At 40.4% G+C, this 13,801-nt stretch overlaps 1 protein-coding gene across 1 annotated transcript in view; it reads right to left on the reverse strand.

The window, feature by feature from the left end:
* The window catches only part of kcnk2b (potassium channel, subfamily K, member 2b), a 46,475-nt gene that overhangs the window by 30,738 nt on the left and 1,936 nt on the right, over positions 1-13,801 (reverse strand). The window contains exon 2 of the mRNA XM_014007554.1: positions 13,035-13,351. Within this exon, the coding sequence (XP_013863008.1) occupies positions 13,035-13,351 (317 nt within the window). The remainder of the gene's footprint in view (positions 1-13,034; positions 13,352-13,801) is intronic.

Below are 13,801 nucleotides of genomic sequence, written 5' to 3' on the forward strand. Positions count from 1 at the left end.
GTGTGTGTGTGTGTGTGTGTGTGTGTGTGTGTGTCACTAAGAAGCTCTAAATCTGTGACCAGTTAACTTATATGAAAAACTTTATTGAATTTTCAAAGCACCAAAATTAAAGAGTTTTAGAAAAAGACCAGTTTCTTTGAATGCGAATTGATCTCACAACATTTTTCCACGACTCTGAAAAATACAGTAAAACAAATACATTTACTGCGGTAACACAAAAAGATTATTTGGCTCAAGTGATCTCCACAGAAGGTACGGAGCCTGTGAGGGGACATGGGAGTGACATGAACTCAGAAAGTCAGGCGTATAAGTGGAACTGACCAACCAAACACAGGAGGCGAATGAAAAAATGTAAGTGATTTTATTTATAGGTGCAGGGGAAAAATATACAAGTCCGGATCTGAAAAAAAGGGGAAGAGTCCAGGTGAGTCTTCTTCAGCAAAGATTGGATCTTGAATGATAAATATTTTAGGTAATGAAAATCCTTTTACAAGTTTCTGAAGAACGAGTCAACTTAGAGGTGAGGTTTCCTTTGTCAGGTAAAATGTTTCTTCAGGCAGAGTGGCAAGACCACAAAATCTTCCTTTGTTCCTTTAGGTGATGATCCTGGGTAGACCAAAACTCCAGACGACGTAATGGTGAAGGTTTCCTTGAACAGCAAAAACATTAAGGTAAGTAACAATAAACTTTAAACTTTCAATAACTATTGTAGGCTTAAGCACTACCAAAAACGGTGTTATGCATCAGCGAGGACTCATCCGTCTGGAGACACTTTTAAAGCCCAGGATGTCATCAGGGTGATTGCACGCAGGTGGTGCAATTAGGAGCAGGGACCAAGCAGAATGCAAACACCTAAACCTCCAATCATCACAGTACCCTCCCCCGAGGATTGCCTCCTGGCAATCTCATACACTTCTCAGGATTGTCCCTGTAGAAGGTGGAGATGAGGGAGGGATCGAGGATGAGGGCTCTTGAGATCCACAAGCATTCCTCCGGACCATAACCCTCCCAATCGACAAGATACTGTAGACCACACCCACGTCATCTGACATCCAGGATCTTGTTGACCATATAGGCTGGCTGATTGTCGATGATTCGGTGGGGCGGAGGGAGGTTGGAAGGAGGGCTCAGAGGACTGTTAGAAACTGGCTTAACCTGGGACACATGAAAAGTAGGATGTACTTTCATAGACGAAGGGAGTGAGAGACGTACCGCAGAGGGGTTTATGATGCGTTCTACCGGAAATGGTCCAATGAACCGGGGAGCCAGCTTTCAAGTAATGTCCTTAAGTTGAAAATCCTTAGTTGACAACCACACTTTTTGACCAACTCTGTAGGAAGGTGCAATAGAACGATGCCTATCAGCAATTCTTTTATTTTGTTCAGCCGTCCACAAGAGTGCCTCCTTGGTTTGCCTCCAGAAACGACGACACCTGCGGACATGATGCTGGACAGACGGGACTGCACATTCTGTTTCAACACTGGGAAATAAAGGAGGATTATAACCCAGTGAAGCTTCAAATGGTGACAYACCAATGGCAGAGGATGTATGCGTGTTGTGAGCATATTCAATCCAGGTTAGATGCTGACTCCAGTTAGAAGGGTTACTACTCACAACACAGCGCAATGAGGCCTTCAGCTCGTGGTTGCTTCTCTCGGTTTGTCTGTTGGACTGGGGATGGTACCCAGACGAGACTTACAGTCGTACCTAGGGCTTTGCAGAATGYCTTCCAGACTTGAGGTACAAACTGTGGGCCTCGATCAGAAACAATGTCATTTGGTATGCCATGGATTCTCACAACATGCTGGACTAGCAGGCGAGCCATCTCCATCGCTGTAGGGAGTTTGGGCAGAGACACAAAATGTGCAGCTTTAGAGAAACGGTCAACTATAGTCAATATGACAGTGTTACCTTGGGAGAGTGGTAAACCGGTAACAAAATCCATGGCAATGTGCGACCATGGGCGACCAGGTGTAGRTAATGGTTGTAACAGTCCAGCAGGAGGTCGATTACCACTCTTATTTCTGGCACAAGTTGGACAGGCTGCCACAAACTCCTTGATGTCGGCTGACATAGAAGGCCACCAAAAGTACCTTGAAGCTAGCATAGTCATGTGAAAAACCCCAGGGTGGCATGAAAACTGACTTGAGTGTAACCAGTCCAACACCTTGTCTTTAACAGAAGAAGGTACAAAGGTCTTACCAGGAGGTCCSCCCCGGGTCAGGTTCAGTCCTAAGTGCCTCCTGGATCTCCTTTTCTATGGCCCATGTGAGGGATCCTACAAAGCATGTAGGGGGAAGGATGTTGTCCTCATCCTTAGGACCCTCTGTGTCAGAGAACTGTCGAGAGAGGGCGTCAGGCATAATATTCTTGGTTCCCAGTCTGTAGGTAATAACAAAGTTAAAATGGACAAAAAACAGGGACCAGCGGGCCTGGCGAGGGTTTAATCTCTTGGCAGTTTGAAGATACGATAGATTTTTATGATCCGTCCAAATTATGAATGGCAGATCAGTACCTTCGAGCCAATGACGCCACTCCTCCAGCGCCAACTTAATGGCCAACAGTTCATGGTCCCCCACATCATAGTTTCTTTCTGAGGGGCTGAGTCTTCGTGAGAAGAAGGCGCAGAGATGGACCTTGTTGTCAGTAGTGGATCTCTGTGAAAGAACTGCTCCCACACCAGAATCGGAAGTGTCCACTTCCACAATGAACTGTTCGGTTGGGTTAGGGTGTCTTAGGATGGGAGCGGAAACAAAACGAGCCTTTGACTCACCAAATGCTGTATTAGCTTCTGTAGTCCATTTGAAAGACTTCAAGGTGGATGTGAGTTGAATTAATGGCGCTGCCACTCGGCTGCAGTCCTTTATGAACTGTCGGTAAAAATTGGCGAACCCCAAGAACCTCTGAAGTTGTTTACGATCTTTAGGAACCGGCCACTCTGCCACAGCTTTAATGTTGTCCGGGTCGGTCTGAAAAAAACCTTCTCCAAAAATGAAACCCAAAAATGATACAGTAGACAAATGAAATTCGCACTTCTCGGCCTTAACAAAGAGCTGGTTTTCATATAGTCTTTGGAGAACAATGCGAACATGGTGTTTGTGTTGGGTCAAGTTCTGAGAATAGATGAGAATATCATCTAAATATACAAAAACAAAAATGTTGAGAAAGTCTCGAAGAACATCATTGATAAGTGACTGAAAAACCGCAGTGGCATTGGTTAGCCCAAATGGCATAACCAAATACTCAAAATGTCCCAAGGGTGTTTTAAAAGCGGTTTTTCACTCATCTCCTGCTTTGATTCTTACCAAATGGTAAGCATTGTGCAAATCCAGCTTTGAAAACAGTAGCATTATGGAGCTGTTGGTGCACCGAATCAATAAGAGGGAGAGTGTATTTATTTTTGATAGTAATTTGGTTTAACCCATGGAAATCAATACATGGACGTAGGCTCTTGTCTTTTTTGGATACAAAAAAGAATCCAGCACCTAGTGGAGACGTGGAGGGGCGAATAATGCCAGAAGCTAATGACTCTTCTATATATAACCTCATTGACTCCCATTCAGGTCTGGACAGATTATATAAACGACTGGATGGCAAAGGAGCCCCTGGTAACAGTTTGACGGAGCAGTCGTACGGTCTATGAGGTGGGAGAGAGAGCCTTAGCTTTACTGAGCACAGGTGCCAAATCATGATATTCACTGGGTGCTTTGGATAAATCATTCTCTTCAAAAGAGTCTCTTTTAATCTCTAATCTTGGTACAGCAGCTTTTAAACAATGATTTAAACAAAAATCACTCCAGCATTCGACTCTCTCCTCAGCCAGTTTAACTGTGGGTTGTGTTTTTTGAGCCAAGAAAACCCCAAAACTAATTATGGAGAAGATGCATTGATGACAAAAAACTCACCCGACTCCCGGTGATTTCCAGACAAGAGTAGTTGTAAATTGTTGACCCGATGAGAGATGGCTGTAATTCTCTGACCGGTGATACCCAGAACAGGTAATGGTGGATCCAGCTTCTCAGTCATAAGTCCAAGTTCTTATACAATGTCCATAGAGATTAAATTTTGCTCTGCTCCGGAGTCTACTAAGGCATGGATAGAAAACTTCTTAAGATCAGCAAAAATAGTCGCATGAATAGAAAAACGAGTGCTAGGGGAMGACTTTGACTGACCCACCACAATCCCCTTACTTAATGATGGGTCTGGTCTTTTAACAGAGCCGAACATTTAACAACCAGATGATCCTTCTTTCCACAGTAAAAACAAGACTTTGTTTCATACCGTCTGTCGTTCTTCAGCAGAAAGCTCTGAGCGTCCCRGCTGCATTGGTTCAAACTCACTCCCGGCTGCTTCTGATTTAGATGATTGTGGGGTCGGAGAGGGAAGAAAACAGGAAGCACTGAGCCGCGGTGGCTGCTGGGAGTTGGAGTCCTTCTCACGTCTCCTTTCACGGAGTCTGTTGTCAATGCGGATTGCCAAGCTGATCAATCCATCCAATGAATTGGGTTCAGCCCGAGTAGCCAGCTGATCCTTTAATGAGTCAGAAAGAGCGTTAAAAATACCTCTCAGGGCTGCGTCATCCCAACCAGACTCCTCTGCCGTGATTCTGAAATCTACTGAGAAGTCTGCGACTGATCTTCTTCCCTAGCGGAGGGAAAGGAGGTRTTTGGATGCTGCCTCCTGCAGGAGGGGATGATCGAAAACCTGGCAGAACTCCTGGAGAAAGGTCTGATAGGTTATTGTATTGGCGTTTTGTGAGCTTAAAAAAAGCGTTAGCTCATCTCAAAGCTCTTCCTTTCAATGAACTGATAACATACKGTACATTATTTTAGAAAACTGATCAGGGAATAATGAAGGTGACCTGATGAAAGCAAGGCGACATTGAAGCAGAAATCCACCACATTTATAGAGATCCCCATCAAAAAGTTCTGCAGGGCGAAAATCCGGTTCTCGAGCTATAGACCCAGCAGGAGCAGTCACCGGAGTCTGGATGGGAGGTGGTGGGGGTGAAACAGATTCAAGTTTATCATCCATTAAGGCAATCCGTCCATTTAATTGATCCAAAACATTTCCAAAAACCTGTTGTTGTTGAAGTAACTGTTGGAAATAAATTTCATGATTATCAATTCTTTTAACTTGAGCCTGTAAAATGGCTGAGGCTTGGTTAGACTCAGCTCCACTCACTGACTGGATTGTTGGCTGATGCATACTGACAYGAACTCAGAAAGTCAGGCGTATGAGTGGAACTGACCAACCAAACACAGGAGGCGAATGAWAAAAGGTAAGTGATTTTATTTATAGGTGCAGGGGAAAAATATACAAGTCCAGATCAAATAAAAGGGGAAGAGTCCAGGTGAGTCTTCTTCAATAAAGATTGGATCTTGAATGATAAATATTTTAGGTAATGAAAATCCTTTCTTACAGGTTTCTGAAGAACGAGTCAGCTTAGAGGTGAGGTTTCCTTTGTGAGGTAAAAGGTTTCTTCAAGCAGAGTGGCAAGACCATAAAATCTTCCTTGGTTCCTTTAGGTGATGATCCTGGGTAGACCAAAACTCCAGATGACGTAATGGTGAAGGTTTCCTTGAACAGCAAAAACATTAAGGTAAGTAACAATAAATTTAAACTTTTAATAACTATTGTAGGCTTAAGCACTACCAAAACGGTGTTATGCATCAGCGAGGAYTCATCCGTCTGGAGACACTTTTAAAGCCCAGGATGTCATCAGGGTGACTGCACGCAGGTGGTGCAATTAGGAGCAGGAACCAAGCAGAAACACCAAAACCTCCAATCATCACAGGGAGATTTTTTTTCTTTTCCGTTCCCACGCAATAGTATTGCGTTACCTCGCAATACCTTTTGCGCTCACTCGCAAAAGACATTTATCACTGTTGTGCCTGCCGGTTTATTAACAAATTCACATGTTCACCATTAGCGAGTTAGCCTACTGCTTTAATTCAGCTTTAGAATGAATATATCACACAGCCACTCATGGAAGTATGTCATATGCCGATATTTTAAAACAGTGCAGCCAAGCAACATCAATGTCAATTTCACGGACTTGTGGCGACACATCTTGTTTTGGTAACCGGATATTTCAAAATAAAAGTCTGATTTAATTCAGTTCATATTCAAAACAAACTTTTGCATGGGAACGCAAAACAATATTGCGGGAGAATGCAAAAGTATTGTGAGGTAATGCAAAGATATTGCAAGGTAACGCAAAAGTATTGTGAGGTAACGCAATAGTAGTGCATGGGAACGCAAGAGAAAAAAAATTCCCCATGTCCCCTCGCGGGCTCTGTAGAATCGTTACTGAGACAAATGAAAATGAAAAGCTGTGAGACGTCAGCAGAGCTGTAGGAAAYGCTTCAGTGCTGATGTTAGGAAACTGCAGGAAAACACCTTCATTAATCCTCCTGTGAGTTCCTTTTTTAACTTTAAGGCAGATAAAAGATAAAACATTTTTATATCTGCAGGAACCAATGTCAACTCTCTAGATTTCTATTTATTACGACTTTTGAAGCAGAGCAGTGATGCTTCAGTAATGATATTTGTACAAATATATATAAAGACTGAATCGCAAACATGTCAGAGTGCTGCTGTAGTTTAATTACAGCAAAGAAAGATAAGGAGGTAAAGGAGAGCGAGAGGGTGAGCAAATAAATAACTAAGAACCGGATATTGACAGGGACTGATGCTTTAAGATAAAAAAATAAAAATAAAAAATCAAAAGCCAGTGGATGAACTATAAAACCAAAAACAAACAGCTCTGATTAAACTCTGAACACTTTAATATGAACCATTTTCACATTTTACAACTGCTGCTATATGTGTCTGTAAATAACCTGAGATTTATATGCAAAAGTAGACAAAATGATTGAACCTAAAACTGTGTTATTTAAGGTAAAATCATCAAACCTGTAGCTAACTTTAATAAAACAGATACTAAAGATAAAACTAACAAAACAGAAGCTCAATGTAGCAAAACAAATGCTAAAGCTAAAATTTGTAAAGCAGATGTCAAAGAACCATGTGCAGATCTGCATGTTTGTGCTGCCTCAGTTTAACTTAAAGTTTAGTTTAAAGCAAAGACAAGGATGAAAAACACTTACCTGTGCCTTTGTTTTAAACTAAACTTTAAACTTTTTTATTTATTGGTCCCTTTATATATTTCTGCTTTTAAGTCTAATTATGTCAGATTCGGTCCTTCATACAAATAAGCTGTTTGGCAGAAAAAAACTTTGTAAATTTTTCTTGTATGCAACCCACATGCTCAACCCTACTGTTCATCCCACAAAATGCATGTTCCTTACAAATGTGGCACCATTTAAAGGGGAATATAACGGGCTTTCCAGTGGTGCAAAATGTGTTGGCAAGAAGCATTGTTACAACAAAGAAATTATCAACCAAACACACATTTTCTTAATTTTAGTGCTAAGTTTATATCTCTGTTTTTAGTGATGATTAAAACAGTTTGAAAAAGCAAAAAAAACTAGAAAACAGAACTTCTGTTTTTTTTCAAACTTCTTTTGTTTTTTTTCCACAATTCACTGTGATGCTCACAGAAATGAAGTTATGATCAGGAGGTCAGTGTCGTGCTGAGGATGCTGTGAAATCATGAAGATTTACCTTTTAGAATGAGAGAGGAAGCGGTGGCACAGAATGAAGAACTCAGGGCTTTATCAGCTGTTCTTTTCCAATGAACAAATTCAAAATGATACAAAGAAGATGTTTCAAAAATTAAAAAAAAAAAAACATCCAGCAGGCCTCTCATTTATCACATCACACAATCAGTGCAGCTTGGCTCAGCCAGCCCCTTTGTTTTCCAGCCAAGTGATCCTATTATTAACTCACTGCCACAGCAGTTTTCTACAAAGTGACATACGTTCAAACAGGATGATTGCAAGACTTCATTGGTTGTGTGAAAGCTGGAAAAAAACAAGCTTTTTTGATACCACTTACTCTTTTAATTAAACCCCCTCCCAAGAGCCTCTGCTGACTGGCTTTTTCAGTGTGAGCTTACAGCTTGTTTGTATACGTGTCTTTGCACACATAATTAATAAAAAAAGGGTAGACATCGTGCACATTAGAGCTGCGTATCAATAAATCATCAGAGGAGGAATGGTTGCTCGCTTATCGAGCTGCCTCCCTGATGGATGTTGGGAAAAGCTGCTGGGTTTTGGTTGTAGGCCAGTGAAACCTCAAACGGTGAAGCTGCAGCTGGATCGGCTCTGTGGAAGCTGACTAATAATTACTTAAAGAACACATTAGGTGTTATGGCTCTCAGAGGCGAATTACCAAGGCTTTTTTTGAGCTTAAATTGTGGAGGCAGTAATTAATTAACTGGACTGTTTGTTTTAGAGGTTGCATGAGCGTGAGCGACTCAGGTGAATCAGATCAGTTCAAATTGGTCAGTTGATTCAGCTCAAACCTATCAAAAAAATAAAACAAGGAATATCAGAACTTGTGGTGACACTAACAGAATATATAGGACAGAGGTAAATGGGGAAATGAGCTCACCTGAGTGGATTGCTGACTGGGGAAAGATGAGAGTGGACATGGCAGGCTGATTGAGTGAGATGGCCAATGAGGTGTCTTGATAGAGGCAATATCATGTGACTTGTTATGGTCGGAGAGAGCGGCCATATTGTTCAGGGCGAGGACAGGTTGGTAAAACTAAACGTAGTAACCATAACATATTGCCATTTGTATCATATTTGCTACGCACGATTCTGTGACCTATATTTTATCAATGTGATCAATATTTTCCTCAAAAACCTGTTGTACATCACGTGATACCTGTATTCTGCCTTCTGGTGGATTATCAATGTACTGCAGGAAGTGAAACTTTTTTTTTGCCTTTTCAAATGTCTGCTCACATGAGGTCATCCACACATTTTTTTCAGGAAAACATTTGCTAATTTTGGAGAAGTTACGGTAAAAATAACATCAATATTGTTTGTAATTATTTCTAATAAATACTTTCTGTGTTGAAACAATGCATAATTACTTAAAAATATTTTTTAATAGTACAGTTAAACCGTGTTAAAAATTTGTGTATCAAACTTGGTACTGCAGGTGCTCCAGTCCTGAAAGTCATGTGACATTTTAGTAATTTAATCAACGATATTCTTGCCACAATATAACCACACACTATTTTGGATGATTGATTAATTACTGAAATGCCATTTGAAAACACATTTTGGCTATTTTCAACGTGGTTTCCTTTGAAATTATAATCTCCACACTGTACTGACTAATTATTTACRTGTTAGATGTCAAAGAAAAATTGAATAAGAAGAGAGAAAAAAAGAAAGTAAGAAAATGTCATCAATATGATAATAGATGGCAATTTTTTATAAAGTCTAAGGTACATCTGTGCCTGAACAAGGACAGAAACTATTTGTGCCTACCACGAAGTGAAATAAATAGCTGTAAAAAGTTCATTGTAAATAAAACAACAACAAAGAAGTAAACTTCCTAGAGTGTTTTAAACTTGTTAAAAGTTATGGGCAAAACTGTCTTTTGTTTCTTAATTTAACTTTGTTGTGAGCAAAATGTTACCAAAACAGCCCAGTGTATCAGATTTGATACAAAAAAATATATCATAAACAAAAGTGATGTGGCAAAAAACATCTTTTGGATTTTGTTTAAAAGTCCAATAAACATGTCAGTTCTAATAAAAAATGTGAATTTTCTGACTATTTTTTAAAGGATTAGGCTTTAAAGGGTAAACTGTTTGCTTATGCAATTGTTCACAAAGGGGTGAACCTCGCCCCATCCTTGTTTGTAAATGACTGAGCCTTTCAGGGATGCTCCCTTTATACCCAGTCATGCCTGATATGAAACTGACAATCATCTCTACCAAATGAAAATAATGCTTGTCAATAGCAAACTGACTTTCATCGATGTGCTGAACTAAACTTAAGACCAAAGTTTCTCAATGAATAACTGCAAGGAATTTAGGGATTTCATCGTCTACAGTCCATAATATCATCAAAACATTCAGAGAATCTGGACAAATCTCTGCAAGTAAGCAGCAACCAACATTGAATATCTGTGACCTTTGACCTCTCAGACAGCACTGGATTAAAAACTGACATCATAATAGATATTTGATATTACCACATGGGTTCAGGAACACTTCAGAAATCCATTGTCAGTTAACATAGTTCGTCGTTACATCTACAAGTTCAAGTTAAAACTCGACCGTAAGGCCAAAGCTACATAAAAACAGAAATATGGCCATTATAAATTGTTTACATTGGCAGCCCGCCCCTTCCAATATGGCATTGCGCTCGAACCACAGCGGTCAATCTTCTGAAGCACTCGTGACGCCTCTATTCTTTATACCTCAAAGGAGATGGTGCAGAGAACACAGGGGAGATGAACGGGAAATAAGAACAAAACATAAAAAARCATAATCATAAAACACAAACAGGTACGAACAAAACTAACAATGGAAACAGATCCTGACAAATTCTCAGCTGCACCTCTGAATACTGAAGAAACAGTAAAAATAAATTCTCTGAATTTTAGCTCTGAGACACTAGAGAAGAAATCATCGAGCCGTTTAACTGCACAATTGCCCAGAAGATGCTGCACTTTTCTTCAGCTCTGAAAAGTTCCCTGTTGAGATGAACTAATCTATAACAGTCRTTGCTTTTATTTAACCAGATAAAAACCCATTGAGATCAAAAACCTGTTTTATATGGATGACTTGGCAAAGAGTAGGAACTGTCACAAGTTTTTTTTGTTTTAGATAAAAAGACTCAGTAGATACTGCAGTTTGGAGTAAGAAAACCACAATRGAACATTCACCTGAAATGATTCTAAAGTTTAAAACAACGTAATGTGAAGTGAAATATACCAACTATTATTAATCTACATATTTTCTTTCTCTATCAGTAACAGTATTAGGGTAATAGTTAAAAATAACTCAACATTGAAGCTTCATGTAATGCAGATATGCAGTATGTTTGTGAGGGAGTTTTTTTAATTCTTATTTTATTTTATAGTCATAATTTTCTATAAAAATAAAAGAAGCAGGTGAGTTTTAAGTCTTGTTTGATCTGCTCTGGCAGAACGTGCCTGACCTTCTCTCTGTTCAATCTGATTTAAATCAGCCACGCCTGAGCCTGTACCACCAAGACCCTGTAATTAAATATGTAACACCTTTGATTTAATGACTGTAAATTGATTTGACTGGTAATGTTTTTCATTTGCTCTGTGCTCCTGTTTCTTTGTGAGAGTCCAGGTATTTTCACTCCATGTTGAAGCTAATCATTGTGTCCTTAAACAGAAACAGGAGCCAAAACAAGAACAAACGTTGCATTCGACTGCAAATGTTTGCTTGGTCAAAATGTACATAGTAGCAGCACTTCAAACAACTACAAGTACAATAGGATTCCTGTGGTTACTTTAAAATATTTCACTTAGCCTTTTACTGTGTTTTGCAAATTTTGTTAAAAAATGTATAAAATTGTTTACTTTGTGTGAATTAAAGGTTACAGTTATATTCTTGATTGGACCAGTATGTAGAGGCTGCATCCTATGTGAGACACTATAGTCTGAATTTGTGCTAAAAGCTTTATGAATAGCATTACCCAACATCAATTTAAACACAATGAGGAATCAAAATGACAAATTAAAATCCCCATAAAAACCCCATGAATCACTCATGGCAGTGCCTGAGCCAAAAAAGCACATAACATAATACATAACCTTTAATTGAACGAGTGTAAAGTGATTTGACTGCTAATATTTTTCATTTGCTCAGTGCTGCTCCACACGTTTCATGAAAAAAGGTTAGAGATGCAGCATTAGCTGTGATATATAAAGGAGTGGTTCTAAAGTTGAAGATGGGACCGCCTCTGGCTCATGAAACACAAAGTTGTTGTACAGAACAAAAATGTAATCATGAATTATTATAAATAAAGTATTTGTTAAATCTGCGCTGTGATTATATTTCTGTTTTGAGGAGTTATGGGAATCATTGCTCTAAAGCACCTAAATCACATAAACCAAACCACAGCTGGGCCAGTTGCAACACTGACAGATTTGGGCCATATGAACCAAACCACATCTGGGCCAGCTGCGGCACTGGCATATCTTGGCTACATAAACCAAACCACAACTGGGCCAGTTGTGGCACTGATATATCTTGGCTACATAAACCAAACCACAACTGGGCCAGCTGCGGCACTGGCATATCTGGGCTACAGAAACCAAACCAAAACAGGGCCAGTTGTGGCACTGACATATCTGGGCTACATTAAACCAAACCACAACTGTGCCAGTTGTGGCACTGACATACTGGGCTACATAAATCAAACCAGAGCTGGGCCAGTTGTGGCACTAACAGATTTGGGCTACATAGACCAAACCACAACCAGGCCAGTTGTGGCACTGACATGTCTGGGCTACACAAAACAAACCACAACTAGGACAGTTGTGGCACTGACATATCTGGGCTACATAAACCAAACCACAGCTGGGCCAGTTGTGGCACTAACAGCTTTGGGCTACATAAACCAAACCACAACCAGGCCAGTTGTGGCACTGACATGTCTGGGCTACACAAAACAAACCACAACTAGGACAGTTGTGGCACTGACATACTGGATATGGGCTACATACAGTAACTCAAACCAGAGCTGGGCCAGTTGTGGCACTAACAGATTTGGGCTACATAAAGCAAACCACAACTAGGCCAGTTGTGGCACTGACATATCTGGGCTACATAAACCAAACCACAACAGGGCCAGTTGTGGCACTGACATATCTGGGCTACAGAAACCAAACCACAACAGGGCCTGTTGCAGCACTGACAGATTTGGCCCACATAAACCAAACCACAACTGGGCCAGTTGTGGCATGCCATCTTAAAAACAGTGCAATCACTGCCAGATCTGGCCCACGTCCAGTTGACAAACCACTGGCCATGCCAGCAGTCAGTGATCAGTGCCAGATTGACACCAGATCTGGCCCACACCTGCCTGCTCTGTGGGAGGTGTGTCAGTACTTCCACCTACCTTGACAAGACTCTCCAGCTCAGATGAGTTCACGCAGGTGTGCGTGACCAAAAAGTCCAGCTTTTTAGCCAAAATGTCCAGTTTCTTGTTGGTTTCCTGAGGCTGCTCCAGGGCTCTGAACACCGCAGCTCCGATGATGAGGTACAGCACCACCAGGAAGAAGATGGCCAGCACAGTTTTCCACCTCATGACGGTAGTCCGGGTGTCGCACTCATCGTCCTCTGGAGTGTTCAGCACCACTGGCTTTGTAGAAAACGACAGRCGGGGCTTGGCGTTGTGGACGGCAGCCTTTGGGTCAAGGAGATCAGGTGCAGCCACTGCAAGGATGAAACTCATTAATTTTATTTATTTAWTACTTTAAATGAACTGTAGGACAGGGAAATTCAAGCTTCCACTTTAAAATATGACTAAATACAAATGGTTTATTGGACAGTTCTTTATTATCAAATGGAATTTTTAAATTTCTAGCTTGATTATTTAAATCTCTTTACACAATCAGAAAATAAATCTAATGATTTGTGTTGCTTGCCACAAAATGAWTTCAATAACTCCATTCAGAAATCACAAATTATGAATTTGTTTACACACAGAATGCGTGTCACCGGCCACCTTTCATGCCAGAGTTCTAAACTAAAGTAACAGAAACTCATTTTAGTTGAGCCTTCATGAGATATTTTGCTAACAGACAAACATGGACGTAAGATCTCATCACTGTCTAATCCTGGAGAAAAATAATTTAATTCATTCGTTCATTCATTGATTCATTC

The sequence above is a fragment of the Austrofundulus limnaeus genome, unplaced genomic scaffold (genome assembly GCF_001266775.1).
Source record: "Austrofundulus limnaeus strain Quisiro unplaced genomic scaffold, Austrofundulus_limnaeus-1.0 Scaffold42, whole genome shotgun sequence".
Classification (NCBI taxonomy): domain Eukaryota; kingdom Metazoa; phylum Chordata; class Actinopteri; order Cyprinodontiformes; family Rivulidae; genus Austrofundulus; species Austrofundulus limnaeus.